Raw genomic sequence first — 27,089 nt, 5'->3', positions numbered from 1 at the left:
TCTCCGTTTAACAATCCATTTAGACTGCAGGTTTCTCTTTCTCTCGCCATAGGAAAAAAAAAATAGTTGTACCTCAGTAATTTATTTTTAGAAAAACCACCGCGATACCCGTCAGACTAAATGATTCCCAAACGCATGAATTCACAGTGAGCCTGGCTCTGGAGTGAAACTACCCACCCTACAAATACGGAAAGTATCTTTAGTGACGTCAAATGAAGTGACTATCACGTGTAACTTGCAGCAGTTTCTGGTCAGGAATCAACCAGGAAGTAATGCAAATAACGTTAGACTGACAGGGGAGTTGTTGACAGACTTTTTGTATGAATACATAGTTGTTTCGCATTTCTTATACATCTCGCCAAGAATAAACATTTGTTAAACATGGCCTCTTTATTTAAAAAGAAGACGGTTGAGGGTGAGTTCCTATTCTCCGGCACTGTTTACAATTTAGCTAACGTTTGAGCTAGCTAACTTTAGCTAGACAGCTAGCTAGTAAGATAGCAAGCTGCTTCAGCTACTTAACGTGATTAATACAGTGCACGTTTGGTTACTGAGCTGGTCTAGGTAACGCCTAACCTACTAGATTGCTATAGCTGAGCTGCTCTAGTTTCAACTAACGCTAGTTACTTTGCATTGATTAGCCAAATTAGCTACCTGTTTGCTGCCGATACTAGCATTACTCGTAACTTAGCAATGATAACGTCATAGCTAGCGTCCTTGTATTAGCAAACACCATTCTTGCTATGACAATGTATTTTGGGCCTTTTAGTCCGCTACCAAGCTAGCTTGCAGATGCTAACAAACAAGTGATCCAGTTGGATCCCCACTAACGTTGCAAACGCCGTCAAGCTTCAAGACTTTATTATTATGCAATAACTTAGCTAACGCTATCTGTTTAGCCCACCAGCTGGCCAAGTCTTGGTGGAGAGGTCTTGCTTTTGAGAATATTTCCATTCTTTCTTCCACACAATTAAAATGGAACCAGCCAGCAAGTTTAAGTGTAACTTTGGCTGCTATTTCTGGATTTTTAACAGATGTAGGTTTACGATATTCTCCTTCGTTCACCAATTGCATTGTAGCTCAGTTCATAAATGTACACGGGGTCTGTTTGATCTACCGGTGATAGATTTACATTTCTTTTCTAGTAACCTAAATTATTGACGAATTTCCCTTCTGTGCGTTCTGCAATTAATCAGTGCTGTCTCTGGTTTCTGCTAAGTCTTGATTTTCCTAAATATGTTTCGTCATTTTGTTTGAAATAATAGAATAGTTGAGGTAATCAATCTTGTGAAGAGCTGTGTTCGATTCTAGTCAAATGTGTGGTGGCACTGGCTTAGAAACCTTTATGTAAACTTTTTTTGATGGGTCAAAAATGAAACCATCTTCATTTATTTAAACCTGTCTGCCATTTTTTGTTTTCTTTTTAATTTTTCCTGCTATGGACCTCTTTTTAGATGAGTCTGAAATAAAAAGCTGAATGAATAAATTAATAAAATATGTGGCAAGCCCCCAGTCCAGACTTTTCACGTTTGAGCGTTTTAATGTGACTTCCATTAATAGCAACAATTGTCATTACTTCTTGGCAGCAGATTAAATAGTGCTGTGTCTTTGAATTCACACGCAGGAATGCGATTAGAAATGAATCTGGCCAGTGTGTAATTTTTTGAATTTGTAGAAGAAAATTAAGATGAACGTTGGATTTTACCCGGAAACGTGGTTTTATTAAATGTCTGTAAATTACATGTGTGGTGACAGTACAAGTTCTCGTGTTCATCTGTTCATCAAGCCTATCTTTTGAATTCTGTTACCAAGGACTAGAAAGTAATCGGTCAGATTATTTCAACGCTTCATCGTTGAAATAATCTTCTCATTTCACTGATCAGAGATGATAAATTATGAAACATAACATAGCCTGAATCTGGAACAGCTAGTGACATCGTATGTACACAGGGAGCCACTGGATGCACTAATATGAATAAAATCACAGACTGTCAGTTCATAAGGGAGAACAACATGTCTCATTTAACCTGGCCAAAGCTTTAAGACAATTCAGACAATTAGTACATTTTAGACAAGTAGTATATTCTTATAAAATTACTGTCAAACAATTTAATTTTTTTTTTGATACGTAGGAACAGTTGTTACTGTGGCCTGTTGTTTCGCATTGAACTGATATTCCACCTCCTCAGTAGAGGCACTAGTACTACAACTACTACTACTACTACTAATCTGGCCCAATCACTAGAGGAGCCAACCTTTTACAGCAGGCTGCCTGATACCCTCGTGACAAACACACTGTATTACCTTTGACGCAACACCCTGCTGTTTCCTCTTCATTGATTCACCTAGTGACCCTGTCTTCTCTCCTGTCTCAGATGTCATAAAGGAACAGAACAAGGAGCTGAAGGGGACCCAGAGACAGATTGCCAGAGATCGAACTTCCCTGGAGAAGCAGGAAAAGCAGATTGTAAGTGGAGCACAAAATGGAGCCCTCTCTCATCTTCTTTGTCGGTGTCGCCAGAGCGCGAACCCGTTTCCCGCGCTAAACCGGTTTACCTGCCCTCTCTGTCCGTCCCCCCGTGCGTGTCTCTGTCCACACCAAGCGGCCAAAACCAGACTTCGTTTTTGAAGCTCATTTCCTGGTCTTGTTGTTCCTGGTTGCTCACTAGCGCCACTACGGTTGGCTCCAGTATAGGTGTTTTCATATCCGGTTTCCATGTAAGTCTACGGTACAAATGCGGTCAAAATACAAAGTCAATCATTTTTTCTCATGAGAACAAATAGTCACAATATGTGTATTTTATTCGTCTTATGACTGTCCATGGGTCGATTTCATGATTTATTGTGTCATTTGGGCACTGTTATAATATTTGTTGTGGACCAATGAGGTACAGTTTGCGTCACTTCCTGAATACTGCAACGACTAAACTACATTAGGGGCTACAGTCTATGGTCACTTGGGTGGGCGGTGGCGCCTCTTGGCCTTGATATTGCGGCTCCGACCACGGTCCACCTGTGCGAAGTCAGAAAATGCAGGCATCCCATTTCGTAGTGATTTAATTATGGCGTGTGCTATTTACAGCTGCACTAGACGACCATGAAATAATCCTCCTCTTTTCGGTAGCCGAGTCATTTTTGCTATTTCCTTTAGCCTACTTAACCAAATAATTAGTTGGCAGAAAGCGTAATCAGCTTGCTATATTTGGTAGTCCAGTAGCCTATGCTAAAACAGTTTGCAACTTCGGCTACCAAGCCATTTGACTAGCTAGCTAACCCTAACCGGCAAATATTCAATCTGTCAAACGTGTCTGACGGCTTGTCAGTCGTGTAGCCTACATTCCGTAAATGTCTACATGAGCCATGCTTCACGCATGTGACAAAGCTACTATAATCCCGATTTTGGGATAAACACTGCAAAGATAACTGAACATAATTGTATTATTAATGTCATACATATAACGTGATTAGCCTACATGACACAGTACAGTCACGAATGGAAATTAAACTCTGTAAACATTTGATAATATATTTTAAAACATAACGGCAGACAGTCACCTAGCCTCAAGTTCGTTATGCAATTGTTCGTTCAGGTTGATGGGCTTTTCCACACCTGACTGTCAATCACATTGTAAAATCACAGAGCTGCTTAACTCTATGGTTTTGGCTCCAAATCGACATCATGGCCGCGCCCGCCGTTGAGCTTCAAAACGTGTTTTAGAGACCCACGGAGAGTCAATGGGTGACGTCACAGTAGCTTTATCCATATTTTTTACAGTCTCTGGTCCACACTCTGACTGAGTGGAACTGGGGCACCTAGAGCCTTTCAGCAATTTTGGCATTTTTGATAAACAGGACAAGACTGACATTTCGATGTGTGCGTCTTCCTCATAGTCCAGGCGAAGGACGTCTTAGACGTCAAAATGGTCGTTTGCTACTGTCCTGTTTCTCATATGTACTGTCAGCACAGAAACTCTCTGTGCCCTCCTCAGAGTCTGGGCCTGGCAAGAAAAGGGCAGAACAGGAAGTCTCTGTGTGCTGTAGTGCTCTTCATTGTGTGGGTTAGTCTGTTTTGAGGTTAACTGGGTAAGGGTCATTTTTGCATACGATTATTTCCGGTTGTTGAGTGCCGGTCTATTCTTCTTTAAAGTAGCTGGGCTGGAGCGCATCTGGTGCTGCCATTTTTGGCTTCTCCCTATTCAGTCTCTCTGCCAAAACAAGCTCTTTACATGCTTTCTGTTAATGAGGCTGCAAATCGGTGGGAAATGACCCAGAGTGTCTCAGTTTTTCTACTGATAGGTGTATGGAAAAGACAGCTGGACATTTCAAAACTTCCCTTCCTGTCTTGGTTTATTCCACCAAAAAGAGTAATTGTGATGTAAATTCTTTCAAAAGTGTAACAGAACTGTTGTTGCTGTATACAGAGGTCGAGTTTTGAATGCCTGGACCCTCCCACTTTATTACCATGTAATGAGGATGCTGGCTTTTTTTTGTGCAGTTACAGAAGATGCATCAGATGTGCGGCTTGGGGCCCATAAAGACTGTTTATCCTGTAGGTGTTGACAACCTGTCCGTCACCACCTACGTGATGAGTAGTCCAGTCATTGTAATGAGGAGCCAGGGGCTCTCCTCCAGCATTCTTCTTGTCTTCCTACACAGGCGGAATGAGCAATCATATCCAAAGTAATGAATTTTTTTTATTTTTTATAAGCTTCATTTTAAAATTATTTGGTGGAAGTAAACCTAAGCTTCACATGATTTTGCCTTGTTTGTCATTAACAAAAAAAATAAAAAAATATATATATATATGACTGCACAGCGTCATGTGGGTGGCAGGGTGGTGAAGTTTGTAGCACTGTCGCCTCACAGCAAGAAGGTCTTGGGTTCGAATCCCAGGCCTGGGCCTTTCTGTGTGGAGTTTGCATGTTCTCCCTGTGTCTGCGTGGGTTCCCTTCGGGAACTTTGGTTTCCTCCCACAGTCATGCGGGTAGATGTGCAGGTAGGCTAATCTGCTCCAGCAGTGCATGCTGGGAAAGGCTCCAGTACCCCCCCGCGACCCTGCCCAGGATAAGCGGGTATAGATAATGGATGGTTGTATGGACTGCGTAGCATTTGAAGTCATCCCTCATGAACATACAGGAAACGTTCTACAGCTGTTTCAGGTCATACCTTGTTTCACGTTAAATGTACGAAAGACACATAGGGCAAAATTTATTGCGGTTTGATGTTCTCCCACCCGTTTTGAGGATAAGGTCACGCACATAGTTAATCTGCGTTTAGCTGACAGCTTTGTGTGATAGTCGGTGGTCGCGTGGAGAGCAGTACAAAAGCACAGTAATAGTTTCCATTTTGAAGGAATAATAATCACATTCATTCTCAAAATGAACGTCTGTCTCTGAGTATGCAACACACTATGAGTTAATATTGCCTCTGAGGCTCTTATTCTGCTCCATTCATTCTTATCTGTTAAACGGTTGCACGGTGTTCTTCATATAAAATTCACTTTTTAATGGACTCTCGTACAGCAGCTGTATTTTGAGTGTATATTAAGCCTTTTCAACGGCTGCCAGTGAATTAGTAGGAACCTGTCCAGAAGGGATCGGTCAACTTTGGTGCTGTTGGCATCAGTCACATTGTGCTTTAGGTCATACTGTCAGTACGGGAACTTATGTGCCACTGTAAGCAGTGATGGTAGGCCGCCTTGTTCTCCTTAACTGTCACATGGAATCTTAATATAAAAGATTGAGCAGTTTGGTCAAAGGAAGCAATTCATTTGATGTCATTATGAATCATTGGATTTACAAGTATTACTTTAAGTAAAAAGCCTGCTGCTGTCTGTAAGATCTTGGCACCTTTTGATAAATGGAGAACTAATATTTGGCAACTGCCATAAAGTGAAGCGCAGGCAGAGAGGCAACTTAGAGGTTGCACATTTGATTCCGTGGTGGAGCAGTGCTATCTTTGCCTTGAGCAAAGGTACTTATCCTGAATTGTTTCGGTTATAAGTCCAACTATATAAATGTATTCCATGTAAACAAAAATGTAAGTTGTGTAAATCACTCTGGATATCAATATCTGCAAGATATGTTAGTGTTACGTGATGCGATCAAACTTATGTCACATAGAAACTTCACATTTGCATGAATATGTCCCTGGTCCCTGTGCCCCTAGTCTTGTAAAAATCCACAGTTCCACCTTTTCCTTGCCACAACTGGCCAGCCAGTGTAATGGCCAAGTTGGCCAACCCCAGATATACAGTGCCTAAGACCCTAGAGTTTATCCTAAGTGAAACACTGTAGCCAGAAAGTCTTACCTTCCGCTTGGTTGTTGTAATTGACAGATAGTAACTATTATCTACTATTACTGTAATACTGTCTACTATTTACAGATCGATTAGAGAAGGAAATTTTTTCTTTGCTAGAGCAGAGTAGACCACAGTACAGAAAACTCTACTCGGTGCTCAGAGCTAAAACAGGATTGACTTTCTGTCGTGGCTGTGAAGCGCATGCGCTTGGTCCCCTCATCATAAGAAGGTGAATCGGACGGTGTCGTTTCATGTTTCACTCTGCATCGTTTTAATATAACGCTGTTGCAAAAAGATGCCAGCCCTGTTTTGTGCTTACATAAGAGATCCTCTCTCTGGACCCATTTTCAGTGCCTCTTTTTCACCGTTCCTGATTGCACGCATTGTACTTTCATAGTCGACGAGTGGATTAGGGACAATAAACGCAGCCTACGTGAGCGCATGCCCTTCACTGCCGATGAAAATTCTGTCCGCGTCGCTAGACGTCCTGTCTGTGTGATGCCAAGTGTATGCAGCTGTGATAATCTGAATAGGCCTGTTGTTGAATATAATTGTGGCGTCTTCAGAGTGCTTTACATAATACCATTTACCGAGCTGTTTAAGGAAAAACAAATAATTTGCGATGGATTTTTTTTTTTCTCTCCGGGGGATTCAATCTCATCGTGGCAGTCTTGGTTCTGCCTGCTCGGAGGTGTAGAGGACGTTCAGATAGATTTATTGTGACTGGAAAACGATTGTCGGGTTTTGTTATTAATTCAGCATTTCTTGACTAAGGCTCTTGGGCTGCCATTAAGAGCTGGTGTGAATGAAATTTGTTTTTGCAAAGGCCCATGGGAGTTCACGGTTACAGGGAATGTAGATGCAAGCTCTGATGTTCTTCTGTGAGGCACTGGGATCTATTATAATCTCTGTTTTTCTTTTCTCTTACAGGAGCTGGAAATCAAGAAAATGGCCAAGTCAGGGAACAAGGACGCCTGCAAGATTCTGGCCAAGCAGCTGGTCCAGCTGAGGAAACAGAAGAACCGCACGTACGCCGTGAGCTCAAAGGTCACCTCCATGTCCACGCAGACCAAGGTCATGAACTCCCAGATGAAAATGGCGGGCGCCATGGGCACCACGACCAAAGTAAGACATCCATCGCAACCGTCTCTACCTTTCCTTCTTTCCTCTGTGCGCTGAGGCCCCCCACGTCTTCAGGGTTCAACTTGGTTCTCCTCCTAACCCCACTCTTAAAGAGTGATTGCACTCACTGTTTCAGCCTGGCTCCAACTACTACACGATTTTGAAAAATGCATCCTGGGGTGGGTGGAGTAGGTGTGTCCATCTCATTTGCATAAAGTATTCTGTAGGCAAGTGAATTTGTACAGCAGAGCTGCACCAGTCTTATGAAACTCGGATCTGTCAGCTGTCAAACTGTCAAACTAGCCATTGCAGATCAAATATGAATCAATATTCAGCCAATTTCTCACCTCAAATCTTTTCAGAAACATATTTTAGTGGACTTTTTAGGTGGGATATGGGAAAGTGTATGAACAGACCGCTAGGTTTCTCTGGTTTGAAGAACTTTGGGCCGAAACCAGTCTAGCCAATCAGGTGCCGGCAGTGTTCTATCGTATTAAAAAGTGAATGGACAAATTTGTGGGCGGCAACAATTTTCCCGCTCGATGAATTGATCGACATACATACAGAGTGGAATGCAGAAAGAATGTTTCAAACATTAGAGGGCAGCACCAAAAAAATTTCTACCAGTTTTTTTCTGATAAAATTATATTATTTCAGAAATGTTGAAAGAACTGCATGGATTAATATGTTTAATTATAAAGTAGGCATACAAACATGTTTACAGCTAAAAAACAAAAGTGATCTAGGGTGTAATTATCTTTTAACACTCATTTCTAATTCTGGTTGTTCTATTTTTTTATGGCTTGTTATAGATATTATATGTCTGCATTCAGAATATGTATTATGTTTCTTGGTTGACATAATATATTTACACCTATTATTTAGTGTTATCGCATATGCATTTGCTGGTCTAGGAATAGTTAGTCAGATCTGACACTGTTGCTTACATAACTAAGGTGGATGTACTTGTTCCCTTGCATTGTCAATCACTCTGCATAAGAGTGTCTGCAAAAATAATGTAATTTAAAGGTCCTTGAACTCGCAGCTCTGTGATTTGTGCATACATTAATGTCATGGTTTTTTGTTTTTTGGTTCCATTGTATAATACCATTTCAACACAATTTCCTGCAAAACGCTGGACAGACAAATGCAGTGGTAAAAAACACTCTGTGTTTTATCAATATCACAAGAATGTTCATTTTTCAAATTGGATTTCCCATTGAAAGACCTAGAAATATTAGCCAGCTTATAGTCTGTGTAAAGGTAGGATTCTAAAATTGCGTACAGTGTAAGGCAAACTGAACCTGCTGGTACAGCTGCAGTCTGTGTTTGTCATCTGATGTTGCTTCTGCTTCTGCTTTGTAAAGGTCTGCTCCGGTTTTAACAGCATAGGGGAAATCAGTGTTTTAGGGAAATGCTAATGCTGGTAGGCTATAGGCTACCGTTTCACTGTATAATGACTCAGGACAACATTGGTGGAAATTAATGATTTATTGAGAATTTGCTTAAGGCACAACAGATATTTAAATAACCGTTCCAAGTTGTTTGCATGTCTTATTTGGAATAACCCAACTAACTGCTCATTTATTATACAGTATGCACCGGTAGGGGTACCGGTTTTGGGGCTAGGCTTGTAACTGAGAGATTCCCAGGTTGCGCACTGCCATTGTACCCTTGAGCAAGATCCTCAACCTGATTTGCAGGGTATTGGATTGTAATGGATTGTATGTATGAAAAAGTAAGCTATGCATCTGATAAATGTTAAATGTTAAAGACATACTATGCAGGATTTTTTTTAGCCTGTGTTTACCATCAAAGAGTCTCCTCTGTCTTCAACCCTGAGTACCCGAGACACGAGACATGACAATTCATTAGAAACTACAGTGCGAAACGAGGCTGCATTGTCCAGCCAAGACCATGAGCTGGACATTTACAAATGTCGAAATGATGTAAAACCAGACATTCTGGTCAAAAACTGGACGTCTGGCTACCCTAGCTGCATAGCTAGAGGTAACATTCCTTACAGGTCCAGCAGAAAACAAGCCAGCTCTGCATCACTTTTCATCAACATTTTTTGCGAAGTTCAGCTGACGCCACCTAGGAAAAGCAATTCCAAGTTTACAGTAACTCTAGCTTTTGAACAGGCCCTGCCGGCTTGTCTTTTTGCTTAGCTGTATCTGAGCGCTTACTGCGGCTAGCTAGCTATGGCAACAAACACTCGGTCGAAATCTGATCCCAAACCACAAGCTCTGTAGCCGCACCCACCCCTCCCCACGCAGAAAAGAGTGCCACGCCCAGCAACACCCCAACACATTTCAGAATAACAAAGGTGTACAAACTTGGCGAAAGTGCATAAAGACAGAGATTTCCAGTGAATCATGGATACAGTATACCTTAACGTGGTTATTTTTGATATATTTTTAAGTTAAAAAATCCTGCATAGTATGCCTTTAATGTGATGGATTGGTTTGTGTGATCCCTGTAAGGTGACTCTGTTTCAATTCCCTTCCAGACTATGCAGGCAGTGAATAAGAAAATGGACCCCCAGAAGACCCTGCAGACCATGCAGAACTTCCAGAAGGAGAACATGAAGATGGGCATGACAGAGGAAATGAGTAAGATTCCCAATGATTTGACCTGAATGTGAAAATGAATATTTAAATGAACAGTGCATTATGAATAATGTATTACTTATATAAATTAATTCTCCAAAGTCCGGTCCTGCATTTAAATGTGAAACATGCCCTGAGGATTTGAAGCAGTAACTCATCTTCCTAATCCCCATCACCCTGTTTTTGACACTGCACAGCCTCTTTCCACTACCAGTTACTACCTGTGAACGAATGCATTCCCGTAAAAGCAGATTTATTAACATGTCTTGGTTGTAAATCCCCCTCTGCCAATGGCTCCTCCTGTGGAGAAGGTTCAAAACGGTTCATGGTAATAGGAGGCTCCTGGCTCTTTGCCATAGATGGATCAGCTTGTGAAAGGAATGTCAAGCTTTATATGCCAGTCTAAACGTAGGTTATGCAAGGAGGGCTGCAGTGTCTGCTGGGTTTTGTGGTTTCACAAGGTGTGTGTAGTTTTTTTTTTAGTCAATCCTTGGCTTAAATTAATGGCCCAGGTCATGAATCTGAGATCCCTGGGCTAAGTAAATGTGACTGGGTTTTTGAATAGCGGAAAAGCAAGATTGGCTGCTACTAAATGACGGACTTTACGGCCATTTTAAGGTTTACTGGCTTTCACAACCTGTTTTTCCTTCCTCGCCTAGTCAACGACACCTTGGACGAGCTCTTCGATGAGTCTGGCGACGAGGAGGAATCAGAGGGCATCGTGAACCAGGTTCTGGACGAGATCGGCATCGAGATCTCTGGAAAGGTGAGCGCGACCGAGATGCCATTGCCGTGGCTGGCCACCGTTGCCATGGCAGTTGGGGACCACAGAACATTTTTTTTATTCCTTAATCTCTTTACCCAGCTGTGATATTAGTCCTGGGCATGAGATGTAGTTGCTAGTGGAAACAGACTGAGACCGGCACTAGAAGCTTCTTGTCTGTCTGGCACACACAGGATAAATGTGCTCATGCTCTTCATAAGTTGTATTAAAAAAGATTTGCTTTTTTCCCCCCTCAGATTCATTTTAATACTACCAAACTGTGCACGAAGAAACAGCATGATTTGATAATAATTGTATGTTAATCAAATTTTCCATTTTTCCATATCAATTTTCCATTAAAAGTAAAAATATCTATTCCGCTGTGCAGGGTAGTAGTAAGCATTTTCATAGCCAGAATGTCCCAAGAAGTCATTGATTTTTAATGCCATTCTCTTGCATTGGCTTTAGTTGCGAACGTCATGCACGTCCTTTGCCAAGTGCATAGAACAATAATAACCACTAATGACAAGCACTCAGGGCAGTAATAACTGACACAATTGACAAGGAGAGAGCAGAGCAATAACTGATGATAACGATGAGCACAGACATCAGCAATAACTGACACTAACAATGAGCACAGTGAGCAGTAATATCTGATGCTAACGATGAGCACAGAGAACAGTAATACCCGACTAACGATGACCCGAAGGAACAGTAATACCTGACTAATGATGAGCATAGAGAGCAGTAATACCCAACTAAAGATGAGCACAGAGAACAGTAATGCCCAACTAGCAATGAGCACAAAGAACAGTAATAATCAATGCTAATGATGACCACAAAGAACAGTAATAACCAACACTATGAGCATTGAGAACAGTATTACCCGACTCTAACGATGAGCACAAAGAACAGTAATAACTGACGCTAATGATGACCACAAAGAACAGTGATAACTGACACTATGAGCATTGAGAACAGTATTGCGCGACTAACGATGAGCACAGAGAAGAGTAATACCTGACTAACAATGAGCACAGAGAACAGTAATATCCGACTAACAATGAGCACAGAGAACAGTAATATCCGACTAACAATGAGCACAAAATTACAGTAAAAACTGCCACTAATGATGAGCACATAGAACAGTGAGAACATATGCTAATGATGAACACAAGGAACAGTATTGAGCGCTGCTAATGATGAACACAAAGAACAGTAATAACTGACACTGTGGGCATTGAGAACAGTATTACCCGACTCTAATGATGAGCACAGAGAACAGTAATAACAGACATTAATGATGAACATAAAGAACAGTAATAACCGACACTATGGGCATTGAGAACAGTATTACCCGACTCTAATGATGAGCACAGAGGACAGTAATAACAGATGCTATGATGAACACAAGAACGGTAATAACTGACACTATGGGAATTGAGAACAGTATTACCCGACTCTAATGATTAGCACAGAGAACAGTAACAGACATTAATGATGAACATAAAGAACAGTAATAACCGACACTATGGGCATTGAGAACAGTATTACCCGACTCTAATGATGAGCACAGAGGACAGTAATAACAGATGCTAATGATGAACAAAAAGAACGGTAATAACTGACACTATGGGCATTGAGAACAGTATTACCCGACTCTAATGATGAGCACAGAGAACAGTAATAACAGACATTAATGATGAACATAAAGAACAGTAATAACCGACACTATGGGCATTGAGAACAGTATTACCCGACTCTAATGATGAGCACAGAGGACAGTAATAACAGACGCTAATGATGAACAAAAAGAACGGTAATAACCGTCACTAACGAGCACAGAGAACAGTGATAACCGACACTAATGATGAGCACAGAGAACAGTAATAACCGACAGTGAGCATTGATAACAGTATGACCCGACTCTAATGATGAACACAAAGAACAGTAATAACCGACACTATGGGCATTGAGAACAGTATTACCCGACTCTATCGATGAGCACAGAGAACAGTAATAACCGACACTATGAGCATTGAGAACAGTATTACCCAATTCAGTATTGACCGCTGATGATGATGCTTTGCAGATGGTGGGCGCTCCCTCGGCTGGCAGGAGCCTTCCAAGTGCCTCCGCCTCCAAATCGGCTGGCATTTCGGACGAGGAGATCGAGAGGCAGCTGAAGGCTCTGGGGGTGGACTGAGGCCCCCCCCCTCCCCCTCCTCTCCGCACCGTCTACCTGGACACCGGGGATTGTGGGAGATCTAAGTGCGCCTTCCACAAACCGATGCAGCCTCTCCTTTTCTTTCCATTGGGTATATGTTTTGGTTAGCCGTTGGCTTGGGAGAGGGATGATTATTGTACAGTACTGTATGAGAAAATATGCATTTTTCCCCCCACGTACCTGACTTAGAGCCAGCCCTTTTTGGCTTGTGTGTGTGTGTGTGTTGTTTCTGGGATGTACCAGGGACACTGGAAGTGGGACAATAATCTGACAATAGGGAAGGGTGGGTGGCACACAGCTAGCGGTAGTTGCTTTGTGCTACATGAACGCAGAACCAGCACTGGGGAACACTTGGCCTTTGTAATGATTGAAATGGCAAAGCACCAAAGCAAGGCTTGTCCTGTTGCACCAACTCCATAGTTTGGCAGTACTGAGGAATTCTTTTGTGCATGGTATATAGGAAAATAAGGAAATCAAGCTCACACAAGAAATCAAGGCCATAATGGTGTGAATGTGATAATTCAATAATTGTGTTATTTCTTTCCGGCAATGTTGGCATTGTAACACACAAATGAGCCTTTTCTGAACACACAGGTTTACTCTCAACATGGTGTGTTAGTGAAAGGGTTTGTCTGTTAAGTTAATGCACTGGCATGAAATTCAGCTGAAACTGACCTCCTACTGAAGTGAATGCATGTACGTTCATGCTCGGGATATTAAAGGAACACTAGTGCAACAGTGGTGTGAAGCTCGCATATTTTTTGGGGTACAATGAATACAGGATGCCAATATATACTGCACCGTGATTATATTCATTGCGGTATGTACAGATAAGTCTTGAGTTTGCATTTTAGGTGGTTTGTAAACAACTGGACCTTTTCCAAATAAATAAATATTTATTTGCTATAAGGACAGTTTGCAGTGTGCTTCATGTTTGTCAGATGGAATTGTGTGGAGGTCATTTTACTAAGAGATTAAATACAGTAACTTTAGATTTTCCTCATAACTAGTTGCCCGTCTTTGCTCTTTATCCAGAACTTCTATTTCTTTCATTTACTCTCATGTGCAGAACTGCACTCTCTTGGTGGCCTGACAAAGATAGGTAAAACTTTAATAAAAATTCCTTTGATTTATATTCAATGTTTTTTGCTGGCATCGTGGTGGCCTGTTTTACTACTACAGCACCATGTCTGGATGCTGAACGAATTCAGCGACTACTCCCAATTCTATTTCAGATGTATCACATTCTAATTTTCACCCTCCCATAAAATACCTTAGCCATAATTTTTTTATTTCCCACATGCAGGGCTTCAGTTATATTTATGGAATTTAATTTCAAGGATTCCACCCATTTCTTGATTCTGTTTAATTATTAATTATTTAATGACTTTAGTGCACACTCAACTGTTCTCCAATTCTGTGTCATCTGTCAATTTAACTCGTGTTATTACTGTCCCTATCCAAGATATTTATGTAGATAAAAAAATGAACGTCCCAACACCAGTCCGTGTGGAACTCCCAAGGTCAATCCTAACATGTCTTACATAAAGGCAGTTTTAAACTCACTCGGAAGAAACCACTGGTCCATACCCACTGACTTCAATTTCAAAATGAAGCATATGGTTTATGAAATGCTTTTTGCCAATCCAAATGTATCATAAGCCTTATTGGAATAAGAATACTTTCCAGCTTCTTCAATGACAAATAGATTATGTTGGGCATAGCCTCTCTCTGCCCAAACCATATTGGCTATTGCTTAAGATATACATATTTTTTCCCAAGTAACAATTCACATTTATCCCTAATGGTAGATTACAGTATTTTTCTATCAGATACAAGTTTAACTGATGAGCCTGTAGTTCCCTGGATCAGCACAGTCACACTTCTTCTATATTGCTATTATATCATCTTGCTTCCAGTCATCTGGTATGACTCCAAAATACCTGTCCGTGGTATTTGACAATCTCCCCTAGCGCTTCGGGCAATTTATGTCATTAGGACCGCTGCCTTATTTGTCTTCAGTTTTTTTGTCATTTTTAGTGCTGTTCCTCCCTTATGTTAATATCTACCAAGACATCCTAAGCACCGGATATGCCATCAGGCATTCTCTGGTAAAACTCTCAAGAAGGTGCATCTTTAGGGACTCAACAATGTCCTTATTCTTATCAAAGCAATTTTTAATGCACTTAAGCTCCTCTCTTAATTTTCATTCTTTCTACAGTAATATTAAATATTAAACGCTCACATAATGGATTTCCCTCCAGCTGTGAACAATAATTCTTTTGTAAAATTATTGTGAATATATATTTTTTAAAATAATTTTTAATAGAAACCATCTTCCGGGAAAGAGGTAGGATGTTTTTAATTGCCTCGTTACACGTGTGGAACCCATCTGTTCTGGACCATGCCCTCGTGAACACAAAACCCTTGAACTGCAGACTGTGCGCACAAGACAATGCGATCATGATTCAGTCAGAGGGCAAAATTCCACATAAGGGTCTGCATAGTCCCTCTAGCATGATTACTGTACATGCCCTGTGCATTTTTTTTTATATAGGGTGATCCAGTGAAGCCCCAATCAAACTCCAGGGTTAGTGATTGATATTCGACTCACTGAGTGATATCGCCATATCACTGATTCATTTCCCAAGGATAAAGGAGTAAAACATTCCACAGTTTTCCATGTTTCCGAGGGCATCAGGACATGTTGTTGAACTCTGAAACCAGGAAATCCGCACATCTCTGCCCTTTTGTGGCTGATTTCCTTAGCGTGTTGCTACAGTATAATGATGCCCAATGTGATGTGATTGCTTTGGGTGACCTCTGACAGCAGGGAACTGTTTCACGAAGCAGGATTACTGAGTTAGCTGGATAACTGCACTGAGTAAAAACTGGAACCCTCCCAAATCTGGAATATGGTCTGAAGAGAAAACAGCCTTTCTGGGTTTTACTCAGCACAGTTATCCAGCTAACTGAGTAATCCTGCTTTAAGAAATACCCCCCCAGAGCATTGCTTGTTCATATACATTTGTTATCTTCACAAGGTTAAAAAAGGACAAGAGTTTAGCTTGTTTATTTTGAGTGTACGCTTTGAGGTATCAATTCACCAGAGCCAGAGTGTTTCCTGTATTTTAAAAGGTGGCATGGGCTCCCCCCTTGCCTTTATTTGTTGCAGGCTAGCAATCCATACAAGACATTTAATACACAAAGAACAGCAGGCAACATAATGCATTTAAAAACTTACACATTAGCACATCTTTACATATGAACAAGTACACATTTGCCTTTTAACAATGTGCCAGGGCAATTCGTTCTTAGTTATTACTAACTAGTCTTAGCATTATCTGGAGGAACGTTTTTGTTTCATTCGTCCTTTCTTTGGCAGTGACCCTGAGAAATTATTTAATCTTATAAATTTTACATAGGCAATTAAAGGTCCAAATGGTATGACATCCAAATTTCAGTGCATAAAAAATTCAATGAGTACATTTCAAAGGCACACTTAGACCGATTTCAAGAGAATATATTACAATTTGAGAAAAAAACGTCAAAAAAGTCAAAAATGCTTTATATATACTCATATGCTGTATACATTACAAAAAAAGTCCTACAAAATATATTACTATAAATTAACTATAAACACAACCAGAACACACTTACTGGATTGATGGAAATCCAAGTAGGAGTGTGTGCTAAATTCATTTCAAAGACCTCGCTTATGAGAGATGCATTGGAGGGCCACTGCAGTGTGTGCAGATGAAAGTCCTTGGTCTCCCTGCTGGTGATCTTCTCTCATTATCTGTGTATGTTGAATGGGTCAGGCTCCTGGTGCTATTATGTGTGTGTTCTGACAGAAGAACGACATCGTAGATTGGGAGTGATCCAAGTGGTCAGTCTTGGGGGTTTTCTGATTTGGTCCTGGGGTCCCTCTGTATGTACTGGTTTTCATTCATGATCACATCCTATAAATTGTAACATGCGGTTAATTGTTCTCAACTATTTTAATGCCTGTTGTGGTTCAATCTATCTATTTAAGCACATTATGTCATACATATCTATGTATGCCATGAAAAACGTCTTGTATTCATTCTTTTAATCAGTCAGATCAACTAATGATTAAATTTTCTGCTTTGAGATACATGGCAAGTCTTAGTCTTAGAACAGTGTTGGGGCGCCAAGTGTTTGTGGACTTCTTGCCAACTTCTGTTTCCACCAATTACTTTGGCTTAATTAACTGTGCATATCAACAGAACAGAAGTAAAACATTTTACACGAGAAGTCAGCTGTCATTCAGGAGCTTATCACTAAAAGGTAAGATCACATAAATGATTGGGCTAATTAAATATTTAAGAGCTGCTATTGGAATGGAATCCAGAAACATATAACAGTCCTCCAGGAGAGGGATGTAAAAGGCAACCTCTATTTAAAAATGAGGTTATATCTGAGTGATTAACCGTACACTCTTGTTGTTGTCTACCTGCAGGTGGCGCCGTCCTTGGTCAGCGTGTGGAAGGAGCTGTGGTGCAGACTGGTTTTGACCCTCTTTTCCCGCTGCCTGCGGTTACAGAACCACACCCGCACCACCTCCTTCTCCAGGTGCAGCCCCTCCGCCATGCGCACGATCTCCTGTGAGGACGGCTTGCTCTTCTCCATGAAGTTCCTCTCCAGCGCCTCCTTAGCTCCCAAACTGAGGAGCAGAGGGGACTGTACATCACGACACTGCAGAGCTGCACAACAAGGGCTGGTCTGTTTAGGGACTTCAGCATCTGCTCTTAATTAATTCATTAGCCCAGTCATGTGGGCTATCTGACATTTCTGAGTTATGGTGACCAGGGTTGGGGTCAATTGCAGTTCATTTCCTGAATAGAATATCACAGACATTTTTTAGTTAATGAATTGTAGTTCAGTTTCAATGGAACGGACCTTGGCTAAAGCTGCATACTGTTCATGTATCCTTGGTGAAACTGCTTTACTGTTGTGTACAATTCAGATTAAGTGATTGGTTAGAACGAAGACCAGCACACACACTGGCCCTGCGATAAAGGGGTGGTGCACCCCTAGTTACATTTAGGCATTTAGCAAATGCTCTTATTTAAAGGAACATGAATTACTTTTTAAAAAATACATGCAATCGTATATACAACTAGATATTATTTACTGATGCAATTCAGTAGTAAGTCAGATTAGGTAGCATGTTTATGGGTACAACATCAGTTCCCTCATTGCAAATCAAACTCGCGAGTGAGTATAATTGGTCCACAGATATTATATTGCACAAAAACTGATTTGAAGATATAAATTGTGTTAATTTCCATCACCTCGATAATTCTGACACAAATTTTATTAGGCTGGGATTTTCTTGCAGGAAAGCAATATGCCCCCACATAAGTCCAGATGGCATCGCCATCAGCTAAGTGTGAGACAGAACTAGTGCTGTAGCCCTCAATATCCGTTTATTCAGCTTTCGCATTCATCCCTGCTCTCTGACTATCCTGTCCTTTTCACTTGCTTGCCAGATGTCCTTACAACTGTCTTTCTATTTTATGAGGCAATGCATTTATTTAGCTGGATATTGAAGCACCACTGATTCAGGACAGAAGCGGAGAGCGCGGGCAACGCTCACCTGATGGTAGTTCTTCTCTTTCTCTTCCTCTCGTTGATGCCAATCCTCTCATTAAACAAGGCTGTGGAGAGCAAAGACGCGAGCCAATTACCCTTTTACCTAACCTATCCAAGCTTCCAATTTAAACAATAACAGACCATTCTGAAGTGTGGTTGGACATGCTTCCATTGTTTAATGCTGATCTTTATTGTTGACCATCTTAGAGAAATGTGCGAATTGGATTTCTCATAGCTGTTGCGTAAGCTCCCCTTTATCAGTCTCTGAGCGTTAAAACTGTGCAAATTCATCCTTTCTGGTTTTAGAGTAGTGGTTGCGAATCATTAGTGTTCAAAGTAACTTCATATCTTTGTGAAAATGAGTGTATAACCCAGAGGATCCCCTCAGGCCTGAAGGGCAGCAGAATCTTCTGTTTTTGTTTTCATCTTAAAATTAACAACCAGTTCAGACCCAACAAACCAGGGGAGGTGAGATAACAGTCTAATGAGCTGCATTAATTGATCTATTCAGCTCCTAGCAACAAGGAAAAATAGGACACCCTGCAGTCCTCCAGGACCAACGTTGGGGAGCCCTGGTGTACCATCTCTCTCTCTCTCTCTCTCTCTCTCTCTCTCTCTCTCTCTCTCTCTTTCTCTCTCTCTCATTCCCTCTCTCCTTCCCTCTCTCCGTCACTCACCCCCGGCCTGCTCGGCCTCCTCCAGCCACTTGGCCAGGATGGACTTGAGCTTGCACGCGTTCTTGAAGCTGAGCTGCAGGTTCTCGAAACGGCAGATGGTCGTCTGACTGAACTCGGACCCGTGCACTGCTGCCAGGGCCTCGCCCACATTGGTCTGTGTGTACCCTGTCAATCACAGCACTCAGTTCATGACAGTCAGTCTTCAGTATGTTAATCACATTCAAAATGGTAATTATCCAGGAAACTTCAAATTACTAACCCAAAGCAAGGGGCTCTGAAGAACCCTGGGTGCACTGTTTTGTTTTTTATCCTCTTTTTTCAGTTTTGTTTTTAGTGTTACGCTAATTAATGGCATCAGTGGCAGATGAAATTTTCTACGCGTGTGAAAATACACAATAATGAGCCATATGGGACAAGCCATTTTCGGTTGAAACATGGGACATCCTGAACTGTTGCTGACCCTGTGATTCGCCCAGAGGGGAAACCCACCCAGTTTGATCCGGCGCAGTTTGAAGTCGTTGGCAAACTTCTCCAGCTCGCGGATCTGGGGCGAGTCCATGTCTGGGGGCTCCTCCGGGGGGCGGCTCTTCCTGCGCAGCTCCTGTTTGAAGTCCCCCAGAGTGTGCTCATCAGCCAGAACCGCTGGGGGCAGTGGGGGGAAGCTGTGCCCCAGGGCGCAGGAACTGGCCCCCAGGCTATGTTCCGGAAACTTGTACAGGCAGGGTCCCAGCCCACCTGCCAAAGGTGGAGAGAAACAGAGAGCGAGAGAGAGTGAGAGACAGAGAGAGAGAGAGAGATGAGCAGGGATGCTAGTACCAGCTGCCAACAAACTGAGGCACAGTGAAATTGGATTTCACTGACAGAGTGTTGATTTACCATAGAAAGAGCTTCAAAGCACCGAGGCACTCTGTCACAATATAAATACTGTGCTCTCTGTTACAGAATATACCTCCGTCTTTAAACATTTTCACCTTCATGTCTTCCTTTATATTCCTTTGTATTATTGAAAAGGTGTGATGTTTAGTAAAATGTCACAGATGGAGATAAAATGATTGCCCCTGGAGTTAGTGTGTTGAGCTGAAGCTCGGGGTACAGGAGCATTTGGGTTCCACTGAATTTCCCTGACAGCGAATGGAGACATGGAACTCAGAAAGAGCTTAGCAAATAACGAGACAAGCTGCCAAAACAGGCCCACCTTTCAGGATCCAATGTTGGTGCTATAGCTTGGTGTCATTATTTCATATTTTGTTTATTTCAGTATTTCATGAGTTACACAGTTCAGACTTTCATATATTTTTCTGATTTACGCATTCTTGGTAATATAGTGATTAGTGTAATTACTGTTTATATTTTCCTAAATAGGTACATTTTTCACATAGATCCATAGTATAATGGAATCACATTTAACAGTTCCAGTTTTACAGTGGAACTTGGTTAAAAATTTACAACACTAGCCATTTTTATAGAGCTGTGAGGTCTTCATCCAGAGGATAATCATTTGAAAGGGGCCTGTGTTCAATATGCTTAGAAAACTCTAAAATGCTGAATTACAATACCCTTACAAGCATGTCTGTTTGAATTTCAAGTGCACTTAAATTGACTCCAGTCTCTAACAACCAGCGTGGTTTACAACACATTGCAAATTGTAGGGGCCAAACCTCTCACTGGCTCTCTAGGACTTCTTGAAGGCAATTATTTCAACACAAATTTCTGGCTATGACTTCACAGATTTTCCCCTTCTGCACAAAAAACCATTGTAGAAAAGAATATACTATCTACTGATTAGTGAAGTTGTAATACTAGAGGTCTCAATGCCGAGGTAATGTTATTTATACTGATGTGCTTTCCCCCTACCTAACATTAGAGGGCAGCAATACAACATAAAGCAGATCATTCAGACCTAGTCTGCATATGCAATGAACCGTTTAAAAAGAGTTTTCAGATTGAAACTTTAAAAAAAAAGAAAAAAAAAAGAAAAACACATACAATCAAGTGTAAAGCACAAGAATAAAAAATAGCTGAGGAAATAAAATATGGAATGAAAAAATATTGTTCACACTTGAGCACATGTGGCATGAAACAATTTTCTTCACGTAACAGTATACTTCATGATTATACATTTTAAGAAGCACAAATATGTAGCCAGAAATGAAATCATAACCAAAATGCAGTTCAGTCCTGTTAATTACTTGTTATATGCAAATTGAAAATGCATAAACCAATTATAATAAACAAAAAATATATTTTAAATGTGTGGGGTAATGCGTTGTATGCATTTTGTAGCTAATTGATAAGGGTTAACAAAATAATATGATTGTACATATAACAGAAAAACTGTATAAAACTGAAAGGAATTGGAGGTTTGGGGCATGGAGTTTTATATTTCTAATAAAAAAATTCTTTCAAATTCTCAAAAATTCTTAGAAATTCTACATACAGGATTGCGCTTTAATTTTCACGTTAAGTTCAGCTGCATTCATGACAACATTGATATAAAAAACCACAAGGTGATGCAATCCTGAGAAAAGAGGTCTTCATTGCCATTACTGATTAAAAGCAAGTGTTCTGCAAGCTCTAATCTGCATTTTTTCTATTGTGCAATGTGGGAGTATCTAATACGTGTGGGAAGTCTGTCTGAAAGAGACATTCTTCGGTTGGACAGGAAGTGAGTGAATCTACCTTTCGCTAAATAAATAAAACAACCTTTAAACCCTTACTTTGTCTGCCATGCTTCGCCTTTTCGCACTTCAACAGTAGGCTATGCAGAGTGTGAACACTGAAACAACCGAGGGCTGCAGTGACTCATTCATTCCAGACTCTGATATAATACTCTCTGCTTACCCCATTCAGCTTTAGAGGCAGAGAAAGCGTGGGGTTAGTTCTGCACTGCTTGCTTTTCACCACTGCGACGTCTGAGTGAGGTAGTCTTATTCGATTCCCCGATAACGTTTTGCACTCACTGAACACTCTGTGCTTGTTGACGCAACGGTTAGGGTAAGGTTTTTTTTTTTTTCTCTCATATTGCATGAATGCAGCCGGATGTAAGAAACACATTTGCTTACCTGATGGACCATATCTCTAGGCTTACTGAAGTGGCAAATATCTGCACATCTCTGTGGTCGAAAATGTCTTGAGCATGCCTCCATTCCAATAACCAGACAGTCAGTCTGGTAAATCAGGCACTCTGTGTATTGTCAAATTCGTCATTGACTTAGGCGTTCACCGTTAAGTGGTAGAAAATGGGCGTGAGGTCTTAGGCAACACTCTGCACAGTAAACCGTCCAGTGTTTATTCAACTCCAATAGTGTTAATTCGACTGTAAAAGGTAACAAATTCAAATCTGTTTGAATTCAGAGATGAATGAACACTGTTCAAGTTAAATTGACACAGAACATTTTACTGTGATGTGCAGTCAAAAATTAAACCCCGAGTATGTTGCAGTGTATTCCATTTTCAAATGGACTTTCTTGGCTTGCTGACGAAATCAAACGGCTGCAGTCTAGATTGCTTGCTTAATCGATGCAGAAGCAGTATAACCCATGCAGAATGTAAAACGGGTATCTCAAAGTCATGTTGCATCTGTGTTCAAATGCCTACCTTGCAGGGAGTTGGCGCCGTTGACCATATTTGGGTGTGGAACGCTGCAGGTCTGTAGGATACGGGTCTGAGATATGCTGGCGGAGAGCATTTCCTGAGCTTTTGGGGAAAACAGGCAAACTCCGTTATTGTCCCGGACCATGTTCGGGGTCAATTCCATTTCAATCCATTTAACACAGGAAATGCAATTAAGTTCAATTAATGAATTTTAAAATCCGCACAGACAATCATGGTCATTTTTCAACTTATAAATTGAATTTCAATTCATTTCTGGAATTGACTGAATTCAAATGGAATTGAGCCCAGCTCTGTCATAGTACCTCTGATAGTGTTGAGGGAGAGGATTTTCAAAAGATTAGGGCAAGTAACCTGATGTCTCGGTCCAATCTCCACATAAACATTTTCTTTACATCTAGACACCACCAGAAGTTATCCCTCCCCTTACATCTGACTGACAATAGCATACATTCCCTATTGATTTTGATTCCCCAGGTCATTACTGTATAAGAGAACTGACCTACTGGCAGAGCAAAATATTTAGTACACTCTAATACAGTACATGTGGTCCCTGTGAGACTCATATACCCACAAGTCTTTGTCTGTATGGTTTAACAAAACATAGGGGACGTGTGTTACTGACTCAGCACTTAACGTGGTTCCCTATTGTAGCTACGGCCCCATTCTCCGCCTGGCACCTCACCTGCCATCATGCCGTAGGTAGTCTGCTGGTTGCCATAGTGACAGGGAGGCACGGGGTAGTGCAGGCTGGCCGAGGCGTTGCTCAGGGCAGAGGTGGACAGGTGCATGTGGGAGCGCTTGGACGACTGTACCAGGGACAGGCCAGAGGGCACTGGGAGAGCAGACAACGTGATGTCATGATGGACTGCCATGCGCACACGCACGTGCACACATGAACAAACACACACAGACATACACAGTAATTTCGCTCACATTCTGAACATACACTGCACATGTGCCACCACACACGCACACATAAATAAAGATCACCCACACAGTCTTGTAATATGTCCGCATGCATGTGTATGCACACACAAACATACACACACACACAAAGCACACATACACACACACTCACACACACACAAGCACACACACAAATGCTGACATCTCCCACACAGTCCCACAATGCACTGCACTAGTCCTGTAACACAGAACTCTTTTTCTTATCCCGCCCCCCCCAACCGCCCCACCATTGCCACCACCATCTGCTATGCAAATGCATAATGTAAATGATATAAAAAGGATGTTATTGGGAAGAAAGTATTACAATTCTCAATCCATCCTGAATCCAGACAGGAATGGCCAAATACCAAAACAGGCTCTTCAGATTGAAGTAAACATTGGAAATATATTGTACCTTTCCTTTCTGGACCAGAAGTGTTACATTTTGGAACAGCCAAGTACATGGCAAGCACATTTCTGTTAAACCATCTTTATCTATTTTTCAGTTCCACACAAAAGCTTCTCTGTTGAATCTTTTTTCAGCCTCCTGCCCTTTTCTTCGTAGATCGAGAAACTGAAAATCTGAATCTGCCTCTGCATTCTTCAGGTTTTTCATATACCACGACAGGGCAGAGAGGGTCTAAACATGATTGATTGTGCAAAGTATTATTCTTGTCCTTACAGTAGTTTAATACAAATAATTTAATTTTGGTTCAAGCCTTTCAATGAAAATTTTAAATTGAAATAAATAAATGTGCTATTTATACTGTATTTTCTAGTCAATGGACAAATAAGGGTTTGTTCTTTTGAAACAACAGTTTGTCCGTGGAGCGTGAAATAGTATTCACATTTTCGGAATCTTAAAAAGCTACCAATTTTTACATCAAAATGTCAAATTAATGACAGGCCCACCACTGTAATTATCTAAGAGGAAGTCATTGCGGCACAAACAAATCTCAAGACACTTCACTAGACACTTTCATATCATTTATAAATTACATTGCTACTTTTTTAGATGCTTCAATGATTTAATGTGTCAGAACTGGACATCTAAGAGAGCTACTGCTTTTATACAATCAGTGTTGGTGTTTAAATTGAACTGGTTGAGTTAGTATTCTTCCGTTTAAAAAAAACACGGGCCTGATGAACAGATAGATGATTTGCTGTGAAGAAAACTTGCCATTGTATTTACGTTCCAGATAAATTTTAACAAACTATTGATTCACTGTATGTCATTATCGTTGAAAATGCAAACATCTATATAACAGGTCTAGAAAAATTGCCTAAAGGCTCACATATATCAACTTGATAATGTGAATGGGTTGTGATTTTAGAATATGTTATGACTGGGGGAAACTGAAAATGTAGAGTCTGCATTTATTATTACAACATAATCTCACTTAGTGCACAGGCTGGGTTTTGCCCATGGCATATACACAAATTGGATATCAAGTGAACCAATAGGGAATATGATTTACTTGTTTACATATTACTAATTTACAGACTACTGCACTTTCATTGGCTTGTTTTAACAATAATGTTTCACCTGAAAGTATCAATTTATCAAATCTGATGTATGACTGAATATAGTAAGATGATGAATTCATCCCTAGTTTGCTCCCTAGTTCGGCTTGGCATAAGTTAGGTCAGAATAGTGTTCCCTGTGTAAACTGAGCTGTGTTCTTGCCTAGAAATAGCTGTACGAAATGAGTATCGTAACTTAATAAACCTGTGTTTTGTAGTTGTCCATGGCCATGAAATACACTTTTGTACGTCGCTTTGGATAAAAGCTTCTGCTAAATAGATATAATGTCTTATATCTTGTGTCTTATGTTTGGTTAGCTTTAGAAATTATTTAGGTAAATATGAATATGTAAATGTCTCTATATAATCAATTGAACCAGTGCGGTGGAGCCAGTTAGTGCTATGTTGAAAAATGTGTGTTACAGTAGGGTGAGTGAAGTAAGTAAAGTTTCATGTCTGTATATCGCAAGATTTATTTATTAGACATTTTTAAAAATGTCAAAATTAGCTGGCATATTAGATTTATGTGCCAAAATATGGGACTCTGGATAACAGGTAGGCCTCATCTGACACATTACACATCATCTTCTAAAAGAGTGCCAAATTCTCTGTTCTAAATAAACCTATCTCCTAATGCCTCTTACCGAAGTGCCAGACAAATAGATGAATAAATAAACGCATGACATTACAGCAGGGCGCCTTGCATAGCGCTTTGAATGACATTCTGATTTTGCCTGAACAGTTAGGTTGAATAGGGCTTGTATCTCTTAACTGGAGTCACACTTCAGAATGAGATAGGAGCAGTGGAAAGGCTAATCCAATGCAGCTTCTTTCACAAAGGTTCAAACATGGCAAACCCTGATCTCCAACACGCAACACTGGGTCAGCCATTCAATCTGAACCTTTCCCAGACACCCAAGTTGAACTGAAAACAAAAAAAATACAAATAAAGTAAAAATAACAGAAGGGGATGGTAAATTAATTCAAAAGGTTGTCTCTAACTAATTGTAATGCAATACTAAGATTATATCTAGGTCAACAGGGCTAAGTGCATAAATGCACAATGTTTTTAATGACATTATACTTTTTCATTTTACTGGTTTATATAATGACTCCTACGCAGTTGTGGCACTGACAATGAAGCATCTTTTCTGCTTCGTGGCTAACCTTTCGCTAGGTGCTTTTGCTGGTGTCCCTCGACGGGAGAAACCGGTTAATAAGTAAGCGTAGGAACGTAGGCGGCGCGGAGGAGCCGGGCTTACCTGCGGACACCATGTTGGTGGCGTGGGAGGAGACAGGCAGGCAGTCCCCGGCCCCCGGGTGGTGCATGAGCAAGGGCAGGGCGGAGGAGTCGCCCGCCAGCGTGGTGAAGGAGTCCGTGCTGGAGAACGTCTGACACGTCATTCCCGCTGCGGAAGGGGGGGTGGGGTGGGGGGACTGGGGGTAGGGGGAGTCGCCTGGACTGGACTGGACTCTCTGTGGGCCTTGGGGACTCACCGGTGAGCCCACCTGTCTGCCACTTGTGGCAGTGTGCAGGTATTTATACCGGCCCCTCCGGCCAGGCTCATTCATGTTAATAATGCTCTCTCCCACCGGACCCGCTGCGGTGTCAGAGCCCCGCCCTCCCCCTGCACAAAGCCCAAAGCCCTGATAATTAGGAGAAAAGGTGAAACCCGACACTACC

At 41.2% G+C, this 27,089-nt stretch overlaps 2 protein-coding genes across 4 annotated transcripts; one reads left to right on the top strand and one right to left on the bottom strand.

The window, feature by feature from the left end:
• Positions 1 to 228: 228 nt before the first annotated feature.
• Positions 229 to 13,934, top strand: LOC135250501 (charged multivesicular body protein 2b-A-like). 2 transcript variants are annotated; one of them, XM_064326831.1, is made up of 6 exons: positions 229 to 415; positions 2,376 to 2,467; positions 7,232 to 7,426; positions 9,936 to 10,038; positions 10,695 to 10,801; positions 12,891 to 13,934. In XM_064326831.1, exons 1-6 carry the CDS (start codon positions 382 to 384, stop codon positions 13,002 to 13,004), a joined length of 645 nt encoding a protein of 214 aa, XP_064182901.1. In that variant the 5' UTR covers positions 229 to 381; the 3' UTR covers positions 13,005 to 13,934. The 2 variants fall into 2 exon arrangements, with proteins under 2 accessions (XP_064182901.1, XP_064182900.1); XM_064326830.1 differs by lacking the exon at positions 229 to 415 and adding an exon at positions 782 to 1,036.
• A 2,211-nt stretch (positions 13,935 to 16,145) lies between these two features.
• On the bottom strand, positions 16,146 to 26,845 carry pou1f1 (POU class 1 homeobox 1). Of its 2 annotated transcripts, XM_064326828.1 has the most exons (8): positions 26,668 to 26,845; positions 23,619 to 23,768; positions 22,919 to 23,017; positions 19,811 to 20,056; positions 19,322 to 19,486; positions 18,649 to 18,709; positions 17,503 to 17,712; positions 16,146 to 16,987 (listed from the first exon to the last, which is right to left on the bottom strand). In XM_064326828.1, exons 1-8 carry the CDS (start codon positions 26,807 to 26,809, stop codon positions 16,981 to 16,983), a joined length of 1,080 nt encoding a protein of 359 aa, XP_064182898.1. In that variant the 5' UTR covers positions 26,810 to 26,845; the 3' UTR covers positions 16,146 to 16,980. The 2 variants fall into 2 exon arrangements, with proteins under 2 accessions (XP_064182898.1, XP_064182899.1); XM_064326829.1 differs by having other exon boundaries at positions 16,146 to 17,712.
• Positions 26,846 to 27,089: the final 244 nt, after the last annotated feature.

This window comes from Anguilla rostrata, chromosome 3 (assembly GCF_018555375.3).
Source record: "Anguilla rostrata isolate EN2019 chromosome 3, ASM1855537v3, whole genome shotgun sequence".
In the NCBI taxonomy this organism is placed as follows: domain Eukaryota; kingdom Metazoa; phylum Chordata; class Actinopteri; order Anguilliformes; family Anguillidae; genus Anguilla; species Anguilla rostrata.
Note: the sequence above shows the minus strand (reverse complement) of the source record. Positions and strands in the feature narration are given on the sequence as shown.